The sequence below is a fragment of the Acomys russatus genome, chromosome 13 (assembly GCF_903995435.1).
Source record: "Acomys russatus chromosome 13, mAcoRus1.1, whole genome shotgun sequence".
NCBI classification, from domain to species: domain Eukaryota; kingdom Metazoa; phylum Chordata; class Mammalia; order Rodentia; family Muridae; genus Acomys; species Acomys russatus.
The window spans coordinates 20,143,101-20,168,260 of record NC_067149.1 but is presented as its reverse complement, the minus strand read 5'-3'; the positions used below and the strand labels follow the sequence as shown (position 1 = coordinate 20,168,260).

Here is a 25,160-nt window from a genome sequence, read left to right as displayed (position 1 = left end):
AGAGGGTGTTTGGTCCCCTGAACTGAAATTATAGGTGGTTATGAACCATCTGATGTGGGTTCTAGGAACCAAAACTGAGCCCTCTGTTTCCCTCCACAGGAGCAGAACAGGCTCTTAACTAATCCGTCTCTCTAGTCCTTCCAGGTTTTCCTTTAATGTCTGGGGACATGGTTCCTTACCTCCTGGCCATGGTCTTGTCCTTTTATTATTATCTGTTCACATTTTATTTAGTGTGTGTGCTCACATTTACCATGATGCACGTGGGTAAGCTGGAGTGCAACTTGCAGGAATCAGTTGTCTCCTTCCACCATGCCTGTCCCGGGAATCGAACTCACGCCAGGCTTGCTGACAAGGCTCTTTACCCACTGAGCCATCTCACCAGCATTCTAACCCATGTTTTCAGTGGATCTTCCTGTTTCTCATCTTTTCCGAATAAGACCTCCAAGGGCCTCATCCTTTGATTGTTTGAGGGTGGAGGGCCACAGGCTACGTGGCCATAGGAGGCCCATACCATATTCCTCAATTGAAATACGAAGGTACAGTTAACGCCTGGCGAAGGAAGCGCTGACTTTGAGAGAAATACTAGGGAGGTCTCTCCGAGCAGGACTCTGCTAAGTGACAAAAGGGACAGCTTACGTAAACAAGGCTGTAGGTTGCAGCATCAATCAGTGCTGGCACAGGGTATACTGCCCCTGTCTCACTCAACATTTATTGAGCACGCACTGTGTACCAGGTACTGCCCTAAGTCTTAAGAGCATGGCATGGGTTTGAAGAAACATCCTGATCCTGTCCTCCTAGCTGTGTCCACACCTCATAGTGGCTTCTTCCTCCCTTCTGCCCATGGGGAAGGAGGCTCTCTGAGATTCTCCCCAGGACTCACCCTGGCCACCACAGCTGGCTCCTGGCATTTCTTATACAGCCCCACCTGCTCAGAGCAGCATGAGGCTCAGCTCTGACCCATAACTCAAGCATGTTCCTTTCCTCCAGTGCTCACCCACTGGGCCCTCTCTGGGGCTTCTGTCCTCCTTCCAGAGTGGGGCACCAGGTATCTTAGAGACTGCACTAAGGGATGCATTCATCCTGGGATTGTTCCAGAATTGTAGCATCCTGGGCAGGTGGGTGTGAAGCTTTGCTTTGTTCTGTGTTCTCTGCTGAGCACTTGCTGTTTGCCAGATAGAATGCTGGGTACTTAACCAACGTGTTCTTGTACTCCTCGAGGCCTTGGGGGCTCTGTTCTAAATTGCCCATATTGCAGTGGGGAAACTGAGGCCCAAAGAAGAAGTGATTTTCAAAAACCAGATGTATAGGAAAGGGTGGGGTCTGAGTGGGCCTGAGCGGGATAACTACCCAGACTAAGTACCTTGCCAGGGCATTTCGTTCCTCAGTGGTCAGTTTGTCTCAGGTTATCTTCTGGGAGCCGAGTCCTTTCTGTGATGTCCCTACTCGTGTGTCCCCACATGTGCTGCTGGCTTGGCTTTTCCAGTATCATTGAGCTTCTCTGCCTTCTGGAGCTCTGCTCAGGGGACCTTGGCAGCCTTGATGGGCCCTGAAGCTTCTGGCTGCTTCAGCAGACGATGCTGAGCCACTGCCTCTGCCACGCCCACTGCTGTCTGTGTCCCTTTTGTGGAGTACAGACTCAGCTGGAACTCAGGGCCTGCAGTGCATTGGGAGGCACAGAGAGGGCAGCCATAGCCCTCCCTTGCCTAGCACACACCAAGTGAAATGTGCCTCCGCCTACCCACCTTGCTCACATCACTGCCACCGGAACTTGTGCTGATCTCGTCAGCCAATGTTCCATGCTGTCTCCGTTTGTCAGCTTGAATGCTCAGTCCAGCAGGACCATCTGCCTGCTTTAATTGCCCAGATAATTGTCAAAGCCGCTGGCCCTGCCTCCTTCACTGCTGGTCTGACAGGCCTGAAAGAGCATCCATCAGTCAGGAGGCCTGAGCAGACCTGACCCTAATTCCCCACAGGTCCTTGGGCAATCCTGCTCTTTCTGGCCTCAGTTTCCCTTCTGTGGCCTGGTCCTACCCTCTTAGAAATTAAAGCTTCTCACTACAACCTCCATTTACCTACACAGTGCCCTTGGGCTAACCTTGTCTCTGCAGCCCCCGCATTCCTCTTTTGGCCGAGGTATCAGTGACTCAGAGCAGATGTGGGCAGGTGGGCGGACATGGTGGCACAGAGCCAGCCAGCTCCAGCTACTGCACAACTGGGGCAGCTGAAGTCTCCAAGGGACGACCTTGGGTAAGGTCCTTGTCCTTTACAGAATGGGGGTGTTTGAGGCAGGAAGGCAGCTGCAGGTCATTTGGGATTTAATTTGGGGATGGAGATGGAGATGAAGGGGCCCCCCAACTGACTGTGACTGAGCTGAAGCTGTTGCACAGGCCACAGGTCCCTCTTCTCTCCTGGCCCACATGTGGACCCTATTTAACAGATGGGAAGGGCAATTTCTACTCAAAGACATCCAGCCAGTGAGAGGTGGGGGGTGTCTGAATTGATTTAGAGACCATGAAAAGCCTCAGAAGGTTCTTCACTCTTTGTCACTTGCCTTGACACTAAGCTCTTTTGGGGGATAGCTAGGCAGGAAACAGGGTGAGCATCCAGCCAGCAGAAAGACCCTTGGAGATTGGATAAGCCTCTGAGGAGACAGGATAGCAGAGCTGCGTGGAAAGACTGACAGAACAGAGAGTGCTAAGGACAGGCATGTCCGTGAGACTATGGTGCTAACTGGGAGCTGGGTTCTCTCAAAGGGTTTATGCTAGGACAGAGGGAGGCTGGCCAGATTTGAACTACTCACAATACCCCTGGCAAGCTGTAGCTGGAATGTGGACCCCTCATCTGTCAGGCATCTGGAATGACCCAGAGATGTCAGGCTCCAACCCTTGCCTCAGACAATAGCACCTTCCAGCTCCTCCACAGAGACTCCTTGACGTGAGTGCGAGGGCTCCCTGGTGGCCCTTTTCACACCCTTACATAGCAGCCACCAGCTATCACAGCAGCAGAGCTCTCGTTACATGTTCAAGTGCATCAAGAGGACACAAACCCAGGTAGTAGGGCCATGCCAGCCCAGTGAAGCCCCTCGGGGATCTCATGCACATTAAACTGTGCCTGAGTCCAAGGTCTTTCCAGGCCAACTTCCCTCATCTGCCAAATAGTGCTGTCGTTCCAACCTCCAGGAGGCAGAAGTGATACCATGGAATTGTGAGGTGCAGCCTGGAATATGCCAGGGCTGACAGAAGCCAGCTGGTGCAGCCAGTGGTGCAAGCTTGTGTTTTCATTCTCTCAGGGCCTCAGTTTCCCCCTTGTATGTACCACTAGGCATTGGGTATAGAAGATGTCTGTCTGGCATGGTCAGTGCTTTGACTTGTTTTTTTTTCTCCCTGATGATGGGCAATTCCCCAAGAGGCAGTCTCAGAAAGGCAGACAATGACATCACCTGGTCTAGCCTTACCCAGGGGCTAGTGAAACCACACCCACCTCAGAGCTGTGGCTCTCATCGCCAGGCTCAGAGGCCACATTAGCTCCAGTGAGGAGGAGCCGAGAGTGCCTGTCACCTACTGGATGTTCCGGTTCAAGACAGGCTGCTCAGGGGGCGGTGAGCTCCCTGTGGATGGCATGGAAAGTCTAGAATGACAGTGATTCTGGGATCATGAGTCTTAATTATGTAGGCCTTAGTCACTCAGCGGCACTTATGTGGAGCTTCCTGCAGGAGGAGCCTCTGGGCCTGGGGCAGTGAAGGATCTCCCACTGAGGAGGAAGGACAGGGCCAATGAGTAGAAGGAAGACTGGAAGAAGGCAGCGAGAACCTGCTAATGCAGTCAGGACTGGCTTCTGAGAGGAACAGGTAGGTGGCAGCCGAAGTGAGGATGAGACTATGAAGATGCCTTTATAGAAGACTTAAGAAGGAAACACCCGATTCTGATTCTGAGCCATCCAAGCTGTGCATACTGGACCACATCCTTTCCTCAGTTTCTCCTTTTTTTGTAAAATGGTAGCAGCCATACCCGCCTCATGAGGCTCTTGAAACAGAGTTCATGAGGCGCTGTGCACTTAGTATGGCATATCCAGTAGGTGCTCAATAAATGCTGGCCCCTGGCCTCTACTTAGTGCATTTGCATTTGAACAGAGAGTGATAGCTAATGCACCTTGTGCTCAGCCTTTGCTCTCTGCTCCCAGCAACTATATTTGGAATGCAGATGCCTACGTGCAGTCCTGCACGACTGCTCCTGTTTTTCTCAGTCACTGAAGTGGCCTCCTGAGCCTGACCTTCCTATGTTACCTACACAGCAATCATGGTGCCAGGAGTAACAGTCTTGGTGCCCTTTGCCCCACATCCATCTGCCCAGCGCACCTGCCTGCTCCTGACCTCAGACACAGCCATGTTGGTGAGGACTTCCCTTAGACACCCTGGGAACCGCCCACACTCTATGCTGGCCATCCTCATTGCTAGGAGGTGCCCTGCCCTCCCTAGCTCTGTAGGTTTACATCCTCTATAGTCCCCTTGGGTGTGGTCCCTCCTGAGAAAGATGCTGACACTCCAGTGTGTGGTCTGCTTTCCTCACACAGTAGGTCTCTGGTGAGCTATAGTTGGACCTCAGACCTAGGTCCCTCCCCTCCTGGCCTAAGTAAGATCTCTTTCACGTTGACATTATCTTGATTTTTGTTTGAAAGGGTAGTGAAAGGAGAGGTGGGGAAAGGAGGCAAATAACCCCAAGTTCTTCTACAGGGACAGAGTGATCCCCAAGCGCAGGAAAATGGGAAGGTAGTTTGACCAAGGTCAGCTGAAGTCTTCATCTGTCCCCCTCCAGGGACTCTGTCCATTTAGTTATTTTCTATGACTCTTAGCTTACTTCTTTCCCTCCATACTCCTCCACAGTTCCCCCAGTATCCTCAGAGGAGAGCTCTTAACATGTCACGAGAGAAGGCTATTTATTTCTTCTCTTGTCCCAGGCTCCAGGTGGAGGCATGGAGTCACGGGGTCCCTTCATTCAGGACACACCTGCTTTTGAGGCAGGTCACCCTCTGGCCTGTACAGGGAGCTGCAAGCTGGCCAGGCTCTGTGGCCTTGCCAGATCCCTTCAGAGTAAGCAGAGTCTCACTCTAACAGTCTCATCACAGGAGACTCCCAGGACCGGACCTGAGGAGGACACAGATGTCTTACCCTTCAAGTGTCTGCCCAGAAGCTGGAACACAAGGTGATGGGATATTTCTGTGAATGCTGCCTCTGCTTACCCCTTTGCCTACACTCCAGCGGGGCTACCACTTTCCTCCCATCCCCTTCAGTCATAGCTGCGCAGGAGAGTTAAGCAGGAGCTCAGGTTTCCATTTTCCAGTGGGCCAGGCCAGTTATCTCTCTGCCTGATTTTCCTTTTTCTTCCCACTTTGCAACACACCACCACCACCACCACCACTTGTCCTTTTCTTCTCTCCACTGGAGACAAGGTCTTGCTGTCTAGCCTGGGCTGTCTTTGAACTCACAGCCATCTTTCTCCAACCTCCTGAGTACTGGGATTCTAAAAATGTGCCCCCCCCCCATCTGGTTCCAACTCCTACTTTTTAACCTCTCCTGCCTGGCAGCTCTCCAAATATCTACTACTGGCCACCACAAGAAGGGTTGGGATGTGCACCCAAAGAGGAGACTGAGGCATGGAGCAGGAGGCATCGGACTCATTTTCCCCTCTAGTCCTTTTCCTCCAATCCCCAAACCATCCAGTCCCTCAGACCCCACATGGCTATCATTGGAAACAGGTAGACACTCTTATGACCCTCCTCCTGGGACCCTTTGGATCTACACACTTGCTGTCTTATCTCCTGTCCACCTCCAGCTGCCATAAACATGGCCCTTTTGCCTGCCCAGAACCTTCTTCCTCGCTTCTTCTCATCTGTGTCTCAACCTGAAGGTCACCTCCTCCGAGGGGTTCTTCTTGGCCACTAGCCCCGAGTCCCCCACCAATTCTTGTGCCCAACACAACCTCAGATACGCACTTTCTTGATTCCTCTCTGGTTTCTCTTGGTTGGGGAACTCTATAGAAGTGTGAGATCTGTTGTCTTCACTCACTGCAGAAACAGCAGATCTAGCATAGTTTCTGGCAGGTACTAAATGGCTTAGTAAGTGTCCTCTGAGTGAAGTACTAGGTGCCTAGTGAATGTTATGAGTGCGGTATGAGGTCCTTAGGAAAAGTCTTGAGTGGAAGAGTAAGCTGCAGTGAGGTAGGTCTGTGGGTGTACAAACCTGTGCCAACCACCTTCATACACCCCACATCCTGAACTTCTCAACCAAGTCTTACAGAACACATGCTTTATCATCCGCATTTTAGAAGGGTCTAGGGTTTAAAGAAGCCCCCTGCCTGATTGCACCCTCTTGTCTTCTTCCTCCAGGAGGGAGGTAATTACTGACATGAAGGGAGGCTTGGGGCCTATGAGAGAAGGAAATCTGTGGGAGCTACTCTACCTTGGCTAGGCTCTAGCTTTGGGGATTCTGACCCTCTCTGGTCACCAGAGACTCCTTAGGTGCATCAGGGGTGCCAGTCCTCTGAAGGGCAAGATCTTCCCGTCTACAGTGCTGAGCTACCAGCGATCTGGGCTGTCTGGAGCATTTCTGTGTGTGTGTGCTTGCGGGCACTCTGGGCAGGTTAGTGCTGCCCACAGATGGCCCGGCTTCCAGCCGTGGCTCACCCCTTAGTGAGGAAGGGAAGATGTGGGATTCACTGTGACCTTGATTCCTTGTCCCCCCATGGGGCTTCCACAGAAGGTGCAGGATGGAGGAGGTCATGGGTGGCTCCCATTCTCCTTGGGTCAGCTGTGGCTCTTCTGAATCTTCCTCTCCCTGAGCTTTCTACACTGGGTGTCATATTTTGCTTTTGTCTTCTCCTGAGACCCTGAGCCAGTGACCCCTCATGTTCTGCTGTCCCTAACCCTGGGAGCAGGTAGGCCTATAGGTAGCACTGTCCTTAAGGGACCATGGGGATTGGGAAGATGTGAACACCTTGAATAGGTGTGACATAGATAGCACCCAAGGAGTTCTGTCTCGGTTCTCTTTCCCTATGGCAGGTAGAATGGTAGGCTGGCCTTTGCTTTGCCCAGAGCCCCCACCTTCTGGAAGTGTTTATCAGGAGAGATGCAGAGGCCCCAGGCCATGGTCTGCTGCTCCTGCTTGGGGAGGGAGGAGGAGAAAGCCACCAAAGCCCACAGCAATAAAGCGTTTATCTCACTGTCCTCTATTGCCATCTCTGTCTTCCTCCCCTCCAGACTTAATTTCCGCTTGTCACTTGAAGGGCCTGGCGGGTTTGGGGACACAGCTTGCTCATGTCATAGTAGACTCAGCCCTGGACTGTGAGAGAAAAGGGCAAAGGGCCAGGCATAATGGCTTGGTGCTGTAGAGGCCGCTAAGGCCCCTCTGGGTCTCAGGTTTCCATCATAGAATGCATGGTGTGTTGACTACTGTGGTATAGTCCCTGAGGCTCTACAGGGGTGGGGACACCTGAGAGCATCTCACCTGCAAGGCCAGGGTGCCTTTGAGGAGGGAGGGTATGGGGCCAGCCCCCACAGGGTGGGGGCCAGCCACAGCAGGTCTGTCATAGTCTGAAAAGCTCTTCCAAGGTCCCACCTTCCCCCCTTGCGGGTGTGACATCTAGGGCCACTAGCAGCTCATGCATAATGAAGCTTGACCATCCTGAGACAGAGCAGCTAGTACATGTCACAGTCTTGGTGTGGGGTACTTGGCAGGTGGGTGATGGATGGATGCTTTCTCTGGCCATTAGTACAGGTGTCTCTGTTGCCGGTGATGGAATGAAATGCCTGAGTCAAGGGCTTATGCAAAGGAAGGAGTTTGGTTTGGCCTCACTGTGCTGTACCCCTGAGTCCAAGGCTGCTGGTGGGGTAATAAAGCAGTCCCAAGAGTGGGGAAAGGTATAATCCAGTCCCCAGGCTTCTGCCCTAGGACCCACACAATGCTGGCTACTGCAGTCCTGGTCCCTGGGTCTCTGGGGACTCTGAGAGTCCATCAGTATGAAAACAGCAGGGAGCATCCCACCTGCAGGGCCAGGGTACCTGTGAAGAGCCCTGTTCTAGTTTCATCAGGCCCGGACATTGGGATGAGTGCTTGGTGGTACCGTGTGTTCTACACCCTAGGAAGCTGAAGCCAGCCAGGCTGAATGAGCAAACCGTCCTCTGGCACACAGCCTCTGGGTGTGGAGATGCCCCAGCTCAGTGGTCCAGCCACCCCCAGGATACCCTCACGTGCTTCCAGTGTGTCTGAGCACAGAGAAGTCAGATGCTATCTTTGGGAACTTCAGGAGGCTTGGCTCCCAGCCACTGCGTATACCCTGCAATCTGTCTGCCTCTCCTCTGCCTCCCTAAAGCTTGCAGCATTGGGCGAGAGGGGTGGTCGCTGGAGCAGGTCCCAGGAGCTGCTTGGCCTGTGCTTGGCTCCCAGGTGGGACTGCTCAGCAGCATTCCAAGAAGCCTGAGGTCCTGGCAGAGACTCCTCACGCTCTCTCCCTACAACCATCTGTGGCTCCCCATTGCCTGCAGGGTGAAAGCAAACTCAGAGCTCAGAAGCATTTGTTAACAGATGGGTTTGGCCTGTGAGGCCACACATCAGGCAAAGTCCCCAGTGGTGGCATGAATGACAGCCCCCAGACCTTGGAAGGAACAAGACCTCATCTGGCTCCGCTTGCAGTTTCTGCCTTGTCTTTCAGGAGGACGTTGCCCACAGGTTCGCATGGTAGCTGCTTTCTTATTTCTACATATCCTTCAAAATCAGGCTCGAAAGCCTCTTGTTAGTTGCTTCAGATAAAGCAACATGTTCCTCACCTGCACCCCCAGACCTCTTTAGTAGCCTTTGAAATCCTGAGTGGCCCCAGACCCCAGGCTCTACCCAGATCAGCTGGGTGACCTTGGGGAAGTTGCTTAGCCTTTCTGTGTCAGTGTTCCCATATGGACCTCTTCTGTTGACTAACAGTCATTTCTTCACATATGCATGGATAAAATTAAATGAAAATGCGTGGTGGGGTGATGGGGCGGGCCGGGGAGGAGAGCAGGAACCTGTTTCCTTTCCTGTCTGGTTTTTGTCTCTAGCCCCCAGTGGCCAGCACAACAGGTTCTCGGTGTGATGCTGTGCAGACGCTCTCCTGTTAATCCATGGAATGACCTTTCCAAGGGCTTCTCAGCCACAAAAGTAAATTCCAAAGGAACAGCAAAGAGCCGAAGAGCTCCAGCGGAGCTTCCCACTGCCAATCAGAAGGGCTCTCGAAATGCATCAGTCAAGAGAACAAATGTTTTCTTAAAGAGTAGGCGTCACTCCAGAGGCCTGTATGTCTTTTGCCACTCTGTCCACAGGTGATGGGGGCTGCAGACGGAGGAGGCTCTGCTAGAGGACCTCTGTCTTGGCAACTTTCTTCCCACTGGTGTGCAGTTGGAATGCTCTGGGCCCTGGTGAAGGTCCATGTCTTCATAGCCAGTCCCTCCAGGCACAGGGCCCAGTGGAGCCTGTACCTTCTCTCTGTTTGGTGTCTCTCCCAATGGGACTCAGCTACCTCTCCCATGCCTGTATAATGCTCCTAGATCTTTGGCCTTGGGCTCAATGCTGGTCCAGGGAACTTGTCTACCACCTGGACTTTATCCTGCACCATGCTCACCACCTGTCCCTACTCAAGGTTACCTGATGAGGAGGGCCTTGTAGGGAGTGACAGCAGGCCGAGGCCTTGAGCCTGTAGACAAAGAATGTGGATTCATCTAAAAGTGCCAGCAGGAGTTGGCCTGGGGTAATCTGTGAACGTTCTCAGACTTTCATAATAGCTAGGCAGCCAAGAATTCCCTGAGAGCAAGGACCCCTGTACCTAAATGTACCAACTGCTGCATCCAGTTGGATACACTGCGCAGCTGCACAGGCTGTTGATGGCCACTGTTTGGTGCCTTGTGTCACTAACACTCTGCCCTTCTTAGTACTCGTGTAGCCCTGGGAGAGTGGGATGTGGCTGCCCCATCTGGACGGGTCCTGGGGCTCCATTAGGACCTGCCTGGTTGGTCCTGAGCCGTGAGTGAAGGAAGTCTATCAGTGCACAGGACTGGGGCCCAGCTGGGGTAGGCAAGGGGCAGCTTGCCAGCTTGTGACTGCAGCCCATGACCAGCTGCCCCTGCCCATCAAGCTTAGATGTGGAAGATCCTAGGCATGGAACACTCAGTCACCATGTAATGCTTGTGGACACTGTGTGTGGTAGGCCGTTAGGTTCGTGGTCCCTAAGAATGACCTTCCAGAGAGAAAAGTGAGGGTAGGGGGCAAGCAGTGAGGGTAAAATCAGTGCCATGGTTCTTGGGGGACTGTGAGCATCTGTAGAGGTACGGGGTGGGGAGGGGGTGGCAGTGATCACATAGCCAGACAGGCTGTGCTTTGTGGCTTTTATGACTGGAATCCCATGCCAGTCTTGCTGAAATCTGTTCTCCACAAGAATAAAGTTTGGAAGACTCTATCCTCCTTTCCAGAGGTGAAAACTGAAGCCCAGGAAGACAGTCATTGGCCAAAGCCCTGGGGCACTTTAGGATCAGAGTCCTGTGTCCAGGAAACTGGGGAAGGTCCTAGGGTTGCGCTTTTCTAAGAGCCTGAGTGCTGCTGCTATCTGCCCCTGGCTGAGGGGACCTCCAACATTCATCTTAGAGCCATAGTGAAGAAAGCCTTGTCCCCTTTAAGGAGAGAGCGGGCTGCGGTGGGTGGACTATGCCCCACCAGTGGGAGGGAGCTCCTGGGCCCCTCCCTGGGGAGGATGAGGGAGGGACCTAGTGTGGCTGGGAGCTGTGGGCAGTGCAGAGACAGCAGACATGCTGTGTGGGCTCAGCCGGGATAGCCCTGCAGAGGCAGGTAGGTGGAGCACACCAGCTGAGCACTGCAGAGAGGGGCCTGGGTGGGAGGAATGGGGCTGCCACTCTAGGAATATAGGGACTTCGGGAGTCGGGGGGCGGGGTGGAAGAAAACTGGGGACTCTCTAGCCAGGCAGGTGCTGAGGGCTGTGTGTCTGTCTGCTCTGGAGCTGTCCTGTCACTGCAGGGCTGCCTCCCAGGGCTGTCCCTGGCCACAGGGTGTTGAGCCAGAGACCTAGAGAGGTTGGCCCTTATGCCTCAGTGGGAAGAGTAGAGCTGCCAGTTGTTGGGAGCATGAGGGTGCCCATCGGGAGTGAGCCTTCCCTGGGGCCAGGGTGGATCAAGGTTTCTGGGCTCTGGAACTCAGGAGAGGGGCAGGGCCCAGCTGCCACATTCCTAGGTGGCTGTCATAATGTCTGGGACTGGGGAGGAGCTGTGGGGCAAATATAGTGATCCCTGTCCCTGTCCATCTGTTTCCCTTACTTCAACCTGCTGGGCCAGCCTGACCTCCCCCAACAATGTGGGCCACTCTGTTTTCTGTGCCTTTAAGGTTACTACCCTCCAATGCTCCCAACTCCATCCAAGGTCTACATACCTCTCTATACCTTCCCAGGTAGGGACTTGAGCCCCTGGAAGGGATACCTCAGTCATACAGTTCAAGTTGGGGATGCTGGAACTTCTGTGCTTGGCTTAAGCCCATGCCTGCTGGCTTTTCATCTCACTCTCTTCCTGGCTTTCAGGCTTCTGCCCCTGGCTGAGCCTGTGCCTGGTGCTCTCCTGGCCTCTGGGTCTGCACTTCTAGCGCAGCCTGTGTCCTCCTGACTTGCCTCAAGCCCTGGGTTCCCAGGAGGGAACAGTTAACCCTGAAGTCTGGTTACAGCCCTTGAGCCCAGCTCTCAAGGCCTCTCCTGAGTTTCTCTAGTCTCACCTCTGATGCTTCCCTGGTTCCCCTCACCACTCCATCCCCGAGAATCTCCTCTCCAGGTCTTAGGACCTCACAGTCACACCTGCATGAGCATTAGTTGACTTTAATCCAGAGGCTTTTTTTTTTTTTCCCTTAAGAGAATTCCTATAACGGAGCTTCAGGAACAGCAGGGTCTAGGTGTGCTGTGTTTCCTCATTCCCTTCCCTGTTTCTCCATAGAAAGCTTTGCTTCCTGTCCCTTCTCCTGCTTGTTTGCCAAGCTTTGTGTCTGAGAGTTTATTTCCACTAGTTTCCTAAGAAATCTCATTGCCCAGCATAAATCCCATGCTTAATGCTAAACCAACCATGGGGCCTTGGAAGGCCTCACCTAGAACAGTGGTATGGACCCAACAAGTGGTCACTGTATATCCACCCACAGGGCCTCTGTGGGAGGGATACTGGGATGAGGGTCCGTGGAGCAGGCAGCCTGGCTCTCTCTGGCCTGGTTTAAGTCTAGCGGAGCGGATCTTCCTCAGATCTCATCCTGGGATTGTCCAGGCTCTCTCCTGGGAGTTTCTAGGGTATTTATGGGATGGAAGATAACATATATGATAGGCGATAGGCCCGATTCAGACTACAGTGGCCGTGAGTGTCGTCTCCCCCCCCCCCCCCACACACACACAGGCTGCCCTTGATCTCATGCCGAGGATGGGCGTGTCCTCTGACTCCTGACCACAAAGATGTCTTTGTCACCAGGGGCTGCCAGGCTTTAGTGAGTACTGGCCACTCAGTATTCCAGGCTCTGGACAATTGGGGCAGAGTGTATGCACAATGAGGGATCCCTGTTGGCACCCTCCTCCCCAGGGGCTTCACTGGAGCCATCTTTAGACCTGGCCTGTGGCCATGAGGGGAACCTTAGAGGCCACCCGCTTGGGGGTCAGCCAGGTGCCTGGAGCCAGGGAGGGGTGGGCTGCACCCAGGCTCAGCCTCTTCCTATTCCGGCCCTTACGTTTCTTTGATGGCCATTCTCCTTGTCCACAAGTGGGGATTGAGTTCAAGAGCTAGGTGCTTGCAGAGTGCCTGAAAGCTCTATTCCACCTACTGGTGAGATCTCCCTGATAACACTGAGTGCTGATGAGAAAAATGGAAAGAATGTGGTAGGGACTTCAGGAGGTGTTGGGGTGTCTCAGACTCATGGGCACGGTCTCTCTGATGGGACAGCGGGGGAGGGGGGGCATTTCATCAGGTTATTCCAGGAGGTGAGAGAAGGCCTTTGTGAGTATCTGGGAAGTCTTCCAGGCAGAGGGAGGTGTGATGCTAGTCATGGTTCCAAGGAGCCTTGCCCTACCTAGGCTGCAGTTCCTTCACTCTCACCTGGGGACTTTTGTACCTTGCTGGGTGGAGGGAACAGAGCTAGGTGTGAAGGGTGTGTCCCCCTCGGGTCAGGGGCACCAGGTTCCAGGACATTCTATAGCACACCAACTGTGGCTTCAGTCACCCCATCACAAGCGCCTCCTTGCTTCTCAGTGAATATCAGCTTGTGTGGATACTCGCAGCAGGCTGGCCGAGAACAAGCCCGGCGGGGTTGCCAATCCTCATTCTCTCTGGCCACCTTGGCACTGCACGATGAGGCTTCCTGTTTGATGTGTGGCTGCTCGGCCCATGCCATTGAAAATGTGCCGTGGCTGTCTCATCTATCTCCCCATGCCTCTGCCGATGGAAATCTGGCTTCCTGGAGGCCTATTGACCATGAGAACCAAGGCTCATATCCACAGCTCAGCCTGGTGCTGATCCAGCCCTGCAGGGACAGGTGTGATCAGAGAGGTCCAGGGGCTGAGGTGTTCTGTCCAGAGGGAGGGGGCATAGAGGGCTGGACTAGATGCCCTGGGAAGCCATACAGCCTGGGCTTGAGCACATCCAGGGGTTGAGTGTCCTTATTGTGGTTCCCTTAACTTCTGTGTGCCTTCGTTGTGCCTCAGTTTCTCCATTTAACACATGATAGTGGCAGTGGCGCTTCGGACTCAGTCTTATTGTGCAGACCGAGTGGTAATGACTTTGAAGTTCTTAGAACCCGGTCTGAGGCAAAGTTTGTTCCATTCTTTGCCATGAGGTAATACTTACCCTCTCTGTGCCTCAGTTTCTCCCCTCGTGTGTCAGCATGTCAAGTTGGCCTGACTCAACAGTCCATCCTTCCCTCTGCATACCAACAATGCCTTCCATAGCCTGGTGGGTCAAACAAGGTTGAACAGGGATGTGGTGTCAACCAGCCATTTTTCAGGTGGTCACTGAGTGTCCACGAACCATTTGAAAAGAGAGATCCAAGGGGCTAAGAGTGGGGACCGGCTGTCATGGGAACACAGGGCACTCAGCTTGCTCAAGGGTCTCTGATGTAAATGCCAGGCCAGATCTGAGTTACATCACTCCTTACCCCACATGCCCTTTTCTTGGCACTCTACTTAGGCGGCACCCTGGGCACAACAGACTGGCAAGGGACAAACTTCCTTCTCCCTTTGTCAGAGCGCAATAGCTCCCTGGGGCTGCAGAGGAAGAGAGATATAAGGTGGATCAGAGAGATTTGCCTGAGGAAAAAAAAAAAAAAAAAAAGGACCGCTCCACACACACCTCCACCTACCTAGTTGCAGCAGCCAGGACCAGGTGTCCAGGCCTGTGCCCTGGCTCCCCATGGGCCCCGGAAGTGAATTTCCTTCTGAAGCAATTTCTACAGCATGGTCTGACTGAAGTAGTGTTCATAATTGGCCATTGCTGGAAGGAGGAGACTAGAAAAATGCAGATAAAAATATCCCTGTTTTTTTTTTTTTTTATGCACGTTTCCAGCTGAAATTGGTGGGAAAGATTTTTTTTTTTTTGAAAAGCCTCCATCTCTAAGCATATAATTACTGGGTTTGAGAACACCCCTCCCCAAAATACAAGAGGACAGGAGAATGTGAACATGTTCCCTAAAGGGGGGATGCTGGGGGCCAAACCACATGGAAGCATCTATAAATAAAGTGGTCTCCTAATTTTTCACTTCACAGATAGAGAATAGAGAGGCTGAGGGTGTGCAGCCAGTTGGCAGTTCTGATCCTGCTTTGATTCTTGGTTTGAATGCTGCCTCAGTCTCTCCCATGACAAGGCTGTCCTTGTGGGAGGTGCTACTGTCCTTTCTGAAAAGACATCAGTAGATATCACCCATTTGCTATGTTACTACTCTGAATATGACTGGGGAGGGGGTGTTAAATACAAACACCTCTTACCCAGTAGCTCTCCTGTCCAGTGTGACCTCCTGACCTCCAATGGAGGCCCCCTGGGCTCAACCTGAAATGCGTGTCCTTGTTCAGGCCTCTGTTTACTGCTAGCTGCCTCTCTGTGTGTACACGTAGGCACATACATGTGCCTGGCTTTTCATATGGGTTCTGGGGACCTGAACTCAGGTTGTGTGACAAGCACTTCATCCACTGAACCGTCTCCTCAGTCCATGCTTACTGACCCCATGCACAACGCTGCTCACCGTAGTTTGCAAGCGCATCTCACCAAAACCTGCAACTACACAGCTGGCAGCCAGAGCCCAGTGTTGGCAGAATTTGCATGAAGGAGAAGAAATCTCGGGCCACTCAGTGTAAATTGCCATGGTCAAGTTCCTCAGTAGACAGGATCTGAATATTGGGATGAAGAAAGGGGGGCAGTCGTCTTTAAAGATGGTGTGGGAGGCTTCCATAGGGACACCTGAGGAACAGGATCCTTTCCTTCAGCAGCTAGCTTGCCCAAGCCTGGCTCCTGAGAGCAGCATTTGGGGATGCCAGACCCTCAATTCTCTGTTCCTTCTATTTTCTCTTCAGGGTTCAAACACCCACCCTCAACCCGTAGCTATTCAGGGATGTATTTCAAGGGAGTCACTGCTCTGGTCCGGATAAACATGGTCCTCAGCTTCCTTCAAGCACAGGTACATAAACCTTGAAAGCTTATCTCTCATTTCCCTAGGACAGCCCAAGAGGGAGGGAGCCTAGGTGACAGGATCTGGTTTGCCTGGGATGAGACACATTTCAGCTTCAGAACTGTAGTGGGGAAATACGAGAGACATCTGCACACATCGCTGGTGGAACCCGGCATCTCTAGTTTTATTAGCTTAGAAGTGTCTTGTTGGAGATAATGAAGGACGTACGAGGGAGCAGTAATGGGAGGCATTATACCAAATGGTGTGTTGCCTGTACCAGCGATAGCTGTGAACGTGGGTCTGGGAAGGAAGATGAACACAGAGCTTCTGGGGGCCCCGCTCCAGGATCCCTAAAAATACTGCTCACTCCAGCTGCTGTTTGGTTAGTTGCCAGCATTTTTGGCAAGCAGAGGGGGCCTGGCCATTCAGCAGAGTGAATGGGGAGCCCAGTAGACTAAAGATGATGACCATTTCCATGGACCTCAGTTGAGCTATGGCCCTGACCCTGGCCAAGCTTTCGCCTACTTGTCTGATTGTAGAACAGTGGTCCTCTGAGGAGGCTGATGTGGCTTTCTCTGGGAACACTTGGAAACCCCTGGAATCATTTTTTGACTGTCCCAGGATCTATTAATGACTCGAAGTGGAGACTAGGGGTGCTGTGGCCCTCCCTACAATAAAGAGGCCCCTTCCAAGAAAACAAAAGTCTGTAGAGCTGAGGATGATAAACTCACTGAGCCCTGGCCATAGTCCAAGCTGTCTTGACCTAGGTTGATTGGCCCAGGCTGACCCCTAGTATAGAAAGACCTAGCTGGGATGAGACATGTGCCCTTTGCCACCTGCAGAGGGACTGTGGCTTCTGTCTGACCCCAGCCCTGAGGCTTAAGGGAGAAGAAGATACCACACCACAAACTGTCAAATGACAGCCGCCATCCACTTAGAAGGATGGACCTTTTTGCTCTGCCCTGCACTTCCTTAAGAGGCAGATGGGGGCATGTGCAGTATCAAGTGAGGGCTGAGGAAGAGATGGGAAGCTGCAGGTGTACGTGATACTTTTGGAAGGATGCTCCCTCCTCAGCAGATAGCACAGGGAGCCTGCCAGCTTAATGATTGTCATCCAGGTGCTAAAAAAAAAAAAAAAAAAAAACAAGGCTTGGAGGAGCATGGTGGACAGCCTGGTCAAGAGATGGGGGTGGGGACGGGGCACAAAGGCTACCTTGGAGCTGCCAGTCTGAGCCGCAATTTCCTTATCTGTCGAGTGGACATGACAGTCTCACCTCCATCCGTCCATCCGTCTGTCCCTCCCTCCCTCCCTGATTCATGGTGAGCAGCAAATGAAGGTGCAGATGTGAGAACAGGAGAGTCCAGAGAAGGAACTGTGTAAATTGAGGACCCTCAGGGAAGGGGTAGCAGTGGCTTTACCACAGAGCAGGTGACCTGGACACCCTGCCACATCAGGCTGTTCTGAAACACAGGTGTGAGTGAGCCTAGGAGGCCATCAGGTAGCAGACAGGGCAAGGCACAGGCTCCCAGGCCACTGCAGACCACTGAGCCATTAGACTTTCTGGGTTAAGCAGGTTCTGCTGGACCCAGGTTGTCCCCAGGTGTTGAAAGGGAGATGTTTCCATGACCTGCAAATAGCAAAAGCCACAAACCTTAGATCTCATTCCTAAAACAGTGCCATTTCTGTATGTCACCTGTGTGCATTCCAAGGACTGTCAGCTGCCTGTACTGCCTGTCCTGTTGCTGTGGATCAACCAACAAATCAAATATATCATGGAAAATGTGTCTGTCCTGAACATATACAACTCCTCTTCACCACATCACCTATTCTATTACCCAGTCTTCAAGAGCCCTGGAACCCCCATTCCTGGTCAATACTGAGGAACAACTAAGCTACCTCATCTCTAGATTTCTTTAAATGCCTAGCACAATGTCTGTTTGTCAAAGCTGCTGTCCTGTATTGCTTCTGGAAGAGGAAAAAAAAAAATCTGGGCCTAGCCAGTTCTAGCCAATGGTCAGAACATTCTCCACAGTTGAGTGGAGAGTGGGATATGACTTTCTCACGTACTCTGGTGCCTCACATTTGACCATGTCGCCTGGAGGGGGAGACCTGGTGGCACTCAGAGGAAGGACAGCAGGTTACCAAGAAGAGACTTGATACCCTATGAGCACATACAGGGGGAGGTAATCCCCCTCAGGAACAGTCATAGGGGAGGGAAATAAGGGGAAAATGGGAGGGAGGGAAGAATGGGAGGATACAAGGGATGAGATAACCATTGAGATGTAACAAGAATAAATTAATAAAAAAAACTCTGGGTATGTTCAGTATAGGAACAATTTTTTTCTGGACCCTTTTTTCTTTTTTTGTTTTTTTGTTTTTGTTCTTTGAGACAGGGTTTTTCTGTGTAGCTTTTGCTGTCCTGGGCTTTGTAGACCAGGTTGGCCTCGAACTCACAATGATCCACCCGCCTCTGCTTCCAGAGTGCTGGGATTAAAAGCTACCACACCTGGCTCTGAACATTTTTTTTAATAGTTGAGTTTGCAGATCTGGAAACAGAGGTCCGATTGTGTTCTGTATTCTCTTTGTATTTGAAAGAGCAGGGGGAGTTTTGTCTCTTTGTTTTGTTTTGATGAGAGCCTCATAGGGTAGGGTGGCCTTGAACTCACTATGTAGCTGAGGATGACCTTGTTCCTAACCTCTCTCTGCCTCTGGAGTGCTGGGGTTGTAACATGTGTCACCACACTGTGCTCAAATAACTCTTTAAAAGTCCCCCAAAGACAAATGTCTGTGCAGATAAGACACATCCTAGGAAGATAAGAAAACAGGAAATGAGAGAGGGGTTGGTAAGGAGCCAGGAAAAGAATGGCAGGGCCCTGTCCATCTGCTAAGCATTTTGAGAAAGGGAGAGGCTGGCAAACAATGCTTGATGATGCAATGGAAGAGATTTTCCATCCAGTAGTGCATGTGCGTGTGCTCACGCACACACACACACCAGGTCTGCTCACAAAAAAAACATGGTAAATGCCAGCCCCACCAGCTATGAATCTTGACCCTAGGACAGAGCCACCAGGCCTGAGTTCTAAAGCTAGATCTTAACTCCCCAGCTGTGTCACCCTGCACACGGAGTTCTCCCTCCCCCGTGCCTCAGTTTCCTTTCTGGATGGTTTGGGTAATGTTACTCATGATTACAATATGGACTGTGACATGGGGCATGTCAGATGCTCAACCTTAGATGGGCTGAGAAGCTCCCCACATGGGGATCCTTATCCAAGCCTTCTCCAGCCCATAGAGAATTCCAGGACACTGCTGCCGGGTACCAGGTGTACCTGGTGTTCACCTGGCACGAAGTAGAAGAAGTGGAATAAAGATGAAAATAGGGCCTGGGCCAGTTTCTGATTCCAATTTCTACCTTTCTCCCACAGATGATGGGCCTTACTCAAAAGGGGGAAAGGACACAGCGGGGACCGATGGGACCCTGGTGTGCCGCCGCCAGAGCATTCCAGGTACAGTGACTCATACCTCACCCTGAGCTCCGCCCTGAGAGTTCCAGGGACATTGAAGTGTGGGCCCTGCCTCTAACTGGCCCTGTGCCCTCAGTGTAGTCACTCACTGGCCTGGCCCTTCCTGGTGGAGGGCAATGTCACCCACTGTAAAGTGGGTCCCAGAGTGGGTACTACCTGCTCTTCCTCCTGTCTGCCCACAGAGGAGTTCCGGGGCATCACCATGGTGGAGCTGATCAAGCGTGAGGGCAGCACGTTGGGCCTGACTATCTCAGGAGGGACTGACAAGGACGGGAAGCCCAGAGTCTCCAACCTGAGGCCTGGGGGCCTGGCTGCCAGGTGAGAGGTGTAGGGCAGTAGACAGGGCATCAAGGGAGGATGGGCCAGTGAGGGAGCTTGATGTCTGCCCAGCCTCTTTCCTTTTCTTCCCCTGTGGCTACACCAGCATCTATGACATTCCTTCTACCCACAAGACACCCTCCTGACAGACTCCTATTCATCCCTCTACATGCAACACAGAAGTCACTGCTTCCAGGAAGCCCTCCAGGGCTTCCAACTAAGGCGTGCTCTGTACACACTATCCTGGGTGTTCCCTTAGACAACGAGGGTGGGAAGTGTCCAGATCAGAAGCAATTCAGAGGACTGTTAAGGAAAAAAAAAAAATGAGAGAAAAACAACGAGTGGGACACCATGGCTGTTCCTTGGGGGCTTGTGGGGGAATGGTCAGTGATGTCACCAGGCCAGCACAGTAGAACTGGCTGGGAAGTTCTGAGTGTCATACCCAGCCTTGGTTAGACAGTCACTATCCTGCCCCCTTGCTGCCGTGTGACCTTGCGCTCTCTGAGGTTCCTGGGGGAGGGTGGTGTGAATGTTGGTACCCAGAGGCTAGCAATGGTCCAACTTGGGTTCTGGCTTTCTCGCTTTAGGAGCGATCTTCTGAATGTGGGTGACTACATCCGCTCAGTGAATGGGATCCATCTGACTCGGCTCCGGCACGACGAGATCATCACACTGCTGAAGAACGTGGGCGAGCGCGTGGTGCTGGAGGTGGAGTATGAGCTGCCCCCGCCCGGTGGGTGCCCTTGGACGGGGAACTCTGTCCAAAGCTGCCTCCTTGCCCGGGGCCTGGGGTGGGGTTGGGGATCACCTAGACAGGGTGGGTGATGTCTGGAGGCTGGCCACACATGCTAGAGTGTGGATACAGTATGTCGTCATCAGGTGGTGATGGGACCCTGTTAGTAACCTGTCATTTTTGGAATGGGGACACATGGGCTGAATAACTTGTTCCTTGCCCCATTGCTCCCAACCCCACTGCCCTGCACTGAGCACAGTGGCCTAAGATTTCTTCCAGCTCTGAATTTTCAAAGTTGGTCTAAAGCCTTAACTGGAGTGACTGGAAGCGAGGCTGGCCTAGTCCCCAGTCTTACTGTATCCTGTGCTTTCCTGTGGCCCTCAGGAGCATATCAGATCCTCTCCCCTGTCTGTGGTGGACTAGGTATAGGTAGAGATGAAGAACCTTCCCTCCCAGCACCCTACCTTCTCTGCCTGTAAAGTAGAGAGAGGTGACTCTGTGGCCGGTCACTTGGTTCTCCTGGAGTGAGCCTTGGGCACATCTACCAGCACAGAGATGTGGCAGAGAGACTCAAAGGAGGCCTTGATTTCTCCGTAGCTCCCGAAAACAACCCGAGAATCATTTCCAAGACGGTGGATGTCTCCCTCTACAAGGAAGGCAATAGCTTTGGCTTTGTCCTCAGAGGTCAGTGTGACAGCTCTCCTTGGAGCTGAGATGACAAGAATGAGGTCATTGAGAATCCCCATGTATGCCCTGTGTCACGTTAGCGGATGAGACATACATTTTGCTTATCTTTTTATTTATTCAACTTTGTGTCTCTGTGTTCACGCGCGCACATGCATGTTCATACGCAGCATGGCATGTGCGTAGGGGTCAGAGGACAACCTGTAGGAGTCAGTTCTCTCATTTCACCGTGTGGGTTCTTTGTTATCGAACTCAGGCCATGAGGCCTGGCAGCAAGGACCTTTACCTGTTGAGCCAAATCTCACCGCCCCTTGCTTAGCACTTTAAAGAACCCAGAACCACTGAGTCAAACACTGAATGGACAATTGTGAGAAGCAGTGAAGTACACACGGCTGATGAGAGAACAACACAGAAGAATGGGAAATCTGTGGCAGATTCATAACAAAGTTTGGAGTTACCTAGTAACCAGGACAAGAAGAAAGAGAAGATGAGGTCACAAGATAAGAAGCACACCCTGGGACGGAAATAGGATTTGAGTTGTGTTTTTTACCCCTCATCCCACCTGGGCTGCATACCTAGGGAACAGTTGGTAAGTGATTCCTGCTCCCTGTTGAATTCTATCCAGGAGGTGCCCATGAGGACCTGCACAAATCCCGCCCATTGGTCCTGACTTACGTGCGACCTGGTGGCCCGGCAGACAGGTGAGTCGGCCTGAGGCAGAAACATCTACCTCCCCTGACCATTGATACATGGAAGTCTTGTGGACACTGTGTGGTCATCTGAGGCCCCGAATCTTCACCTCATTTCCCAGATGGGAGATTGAGGCCAGAAGGGGACATCCTGCCCAGAGTCACTTAGAGATTTGATGGAGGTGGCTAGAATGTATCTTCCAGCACCCTCCTGACTCAGCCTAGGGGCACAACGCTCTGGGATCTGTGACTGGCTATTGCTGGGACTAACAGTGCCTAACTCAGCCCAGCAGGGCTGGGAGGACAGGATGTGGGAAAGGAAGATGTCCAGTCGCTGCCCCTGTCCCCTGGCTCCTTACCCTTGTTCTCCAAGCAGGAGACTTCTGACCATTTTAAGAGAAGCCTGGACCAGGCTTGTTGTAAATCTAAATTTGTCCCTTGGTCTGGGACCCTGCATGAGTCGCTATTCATAGAACCTCCTGGAATAGCTTTGGCACCTGTCAGGGGCAGCATTCCGGGGCAGGGGGTGGGGCCATACTGGAGGCCTGCTGAGTTCTTTCCCAAGCTCATCTGTCATTAGGTCAGAGTCACCACTGGAAACTTGGGGCAGGGACAATGGGAGGAGACTCTACAATGAGTGACATGGTACCCAAAGACCGCCTTTCTCTGATGCTGTGTGTCCTCAGTGGGCAGACACCCTATCTAGGCTATGGTACTCTCTTCTGCTCTTGGTGGAGGAGGTGAGCCAGTGGCCTTGAAGAACATGCCCAGCTCAGACGTGCTGTGGGCAGAGAGCACCTGTTTGTTTGTTTGTTTGTTTGTTTGTGACATGGTTTCTCTGTGTAGCCTTGACTATGTTGGACTCACTCTATAGATTAGGCTGGCCTTGAACTCACAGCGATCCTCCTGCCTCTGCCTCCCAAGTGCTGGAATTAAAGGCGTGCACCACCGTGCCCAGCCCAAGAGGACACCATTTTACTTACCCTCTTTATCTGTTCATCCCCGAATCTCTCAGGCCCTCCACATCCCTGTGCCCTCTTTCATCTCCTCCACAGAGAGGGCTCCTTAAAGGTGGGCGACAGGCTGCTCAGCATAGATGGGATCCCACTGCACGGGGCCAGCCATGCTACCGCAATAGCCACCCTGCAGCAGTGCAGCCATGAGGCCCTTTTCCAGGTGGAGTATGACGTGGCCACTCCAGGTAAGTTGGGATCTGAGGGTAAGGGCTGGGCCAGCAAGAGGTCCCAGATCCTCATTACTGGAAAGGCTGTGTGATCTTAGGTCAGTACCTTAGTCTCTCTGAGCCTCTTGACAATAACAGGAATCTCCTGGTTTCCCTGGGGATCTGGTAGGAACAATACAGGTGAAATGTCTGGTTTCCTGGGGAGGAAATGTCAATTAGCACATTGGGTAAGTTAATTAGTATATTGGGTAAGTTAATTAGCATACTAGGTAAGGCAGAGAAAAACAGCAAAGAGAAAGGGGAAGCGTGCGCGCGCGCACACACACACACACACACACACACACACACACACACCGTGGGCACAGGCTCTACCTAGGGCATGAAATGAGGGAGTGAACCTTTGGCAAAGCTCTAGGCAGGATGAACTGTAAATGCAAAGGCCCTGGGACAGGAGTATTTGGCCTGAGAGTGAGGGGTCAGCCTGGCTGAAGCAGATGGCTGAGTGAAAAGGATCCAGGACAGAAGAGGTAAAGGTAGAAAAGTCAGGGGGCTACAGGAAGTGGCCAGCTGCTTTGGGAGAGCTGACCAGGATGCTTGGGGTACAGGGAAGAGGTGTTTCTTAAGTACAATGGAGTCCTTGTCTGATTTGCTGGTGGCTATGTGTACCTCTTCCCCTCTATGCCACTCCTTCCTCAGCAGTGAGGGCTAAAGGACAGCAGAGCTAGACCAGGCAGGACCGTGAGCACATTTACTTTCCACGATTCTTTTTAATTTTTTTCTCCATCATCATTCCAGACACGGTGGCCAATGCTTCAGGCCCATTGGTGGTAGAAATAGCCAAGACACCAGGATCTGCCCTGGGGATCTCGCTCACCACTGGCTCCCACCGGAACAAGCCGGCTATTACCATTGACCGTATCAAGCCAGCCAGCGTGGTGGACAGGTGAGGTGAAACAGGGGTATGCAGGGCAGAGGCAACCTGTGGCTCTGCCCGCTGGACCAGCCCATCTGTGCCCCTGTCCCGCAGGAGTGGGGCTCTGCATGCTGGGGACCACATCCTGGCCATCGATGGGACCAGCACAGAGCACTGCTCACTGGTTGAGGCCACCAAACTCCTAGCCAGTGTGACTGAGAAAGTGAGGCTGGAGATTTTGCCTGCACCCCAGAGTCGTCGGCCCCTGAAGCCCCCAGAGGCAGGTAGGAACCTCAGCAGGTCTCAGGACCCAAAACCTGGGCTGGGACAGGGAAAATGATCAGAGACACCAGAGTCCCAGGACGAAACCTTAAGCAGGCAGGAGGGCAGTCTCAAGCCAGCAAACTAAGTGCCTGCCATACTTGGCAGGGAAACTGAGGCTGCAGAGACTGTGGGGTGCTGGAATCCATTAATTTAGCCTCTGCTGAGGGCCTGGTGTTGCTGGAAGCCATAGCGACTGTTTCTGAGCCTCTCAGAAACCCAAGGAGGCAGACATTCTCCATTTTACATAACTGACAGTGGAGCCCAGAGCAGGAATTGGGGGTGGGGGCGGCAGACGGTCAATCACTGGTACCCCATGGGGTTCCATGCTGCTACAGAAGTTTAAGGGGTCCCGTGAGCACCATCTGCTTGCTATGTCGCTGCAGTCTTTTCAGAGGGCCTTCTGTCAGCCAGAACTCAGCCAGGAGCCTCTGGCATCCACAGCCAGTGCCCTGAAGGGCCCTTGTGGCCTGGATATCCTGCCTGTCACTGCAGCTGGGGGCCTGGGCACAGTGTTGGGCACATGGTGGCTGGCAATACACTTGAGCAGAGTGTTCTGTGTCTTCCTGGATTGGGCAGTGCAAAGATCTTGGCTCGTATTGTGGGCTTGTGCATACTAGTCAGCCTGAACAGTCCCAGACCCCCATGCCACTTTCCTCTTCCCACTGTCACAGTGAGAGTACAGAGGAGCGAGCAGCTGCACCGCTGGGAGCCCTGTGTCCCTTCTTGCCACAGCCCAAGGCCAAGCCACTGCAGGGCACCCACCTGGGCACCTGGAGGCCAGGACCAGAGCCGATGTAACACGCCTGCTGCTGCAGCAATGCAGCTGCCCTACCTAGTACCCATTCCTGGGGGGTGGGGTCAGTGTACGGGGTAGAACTGATACTAGGGCGGAGGGCTGCCCTTTGTCACACAGCCTGTCCCTAGAGGCCCCTGGAGATCCTGGTCAGTGAGGCTTGGGGGGGGGGGGTGAGAGAGACCCATCCGAGGTTATACAGTAAGGGATTTTGGTGAAGGGGGGAGGGCATGCCTGTCTGTGTCCATGTGGCTGTGTGGTCTCTACCCACTCCCCTGTGCAGGTGACTAGGGTCTTGCTGAGGCTCACA

At 52.8% G+C, this 25,160-nt stretch overlaps 1 protein-coding gene across 4 annotated transcripts in view; it reads left to right on the top strand.

The window, feature by feature from the left end:
* The window catches only part of Grip2 (glutamate receptor interacting protein 2), a 45,161-nt gene that overhangs the window by 2,118 nt on the left and 17,883 nt on the right, over nucleotides 1–25,160 (top strand). For 3 of the 4 annotated variants that reach the window (XM_051154921.1, XM_051154920.1, XM_051154923.1), the window contains exons 2-10: nucleotides 19,115–19,195; nucleotides 19,396–19,531; nucleotides 20,119–20,264; nucleotides 20,862–20,948; nucleotides 21,574–21,649; nucleotides 22,693–22,838; nucleotides 23,616–23,763; nucleotides 23,848–24,017; nucleotides 24,729–24,851. In XM_051154921.1, the coding sequence (XP_051010878.1) occupies nucleotides 19,115–19,195; nucleotides 19,396–19,531; nucleotides 20,119–20,264; nucleotides 20,862–20,948; nucleotides 21,574–21,649; nucleotides 22,693–22,838; nucleotides 23,616–23,763; nucleotides 23,848–24,017; nucleotides 24,729–24,851 (1,113 nt within the window). Of the gene's footprint in view, nucleotides 1–10,791; nucleotides 10,859–19,114; nucleotides 19,196–19,395; nucleotides 19,532–20,118; nucleotides 20,265–20,861; nucleotides 20,949–21,573; nucleotides 21,650–22,692; nucleotides 22,839–23,615; nucleotides 23,764–23,847; nucleotides 24,018–24,728; nucleotides 24,852–25,160 lie in introns of those variants that run through there. The other variant, XM_051154922.1, reaches the window with a different exon arrangement.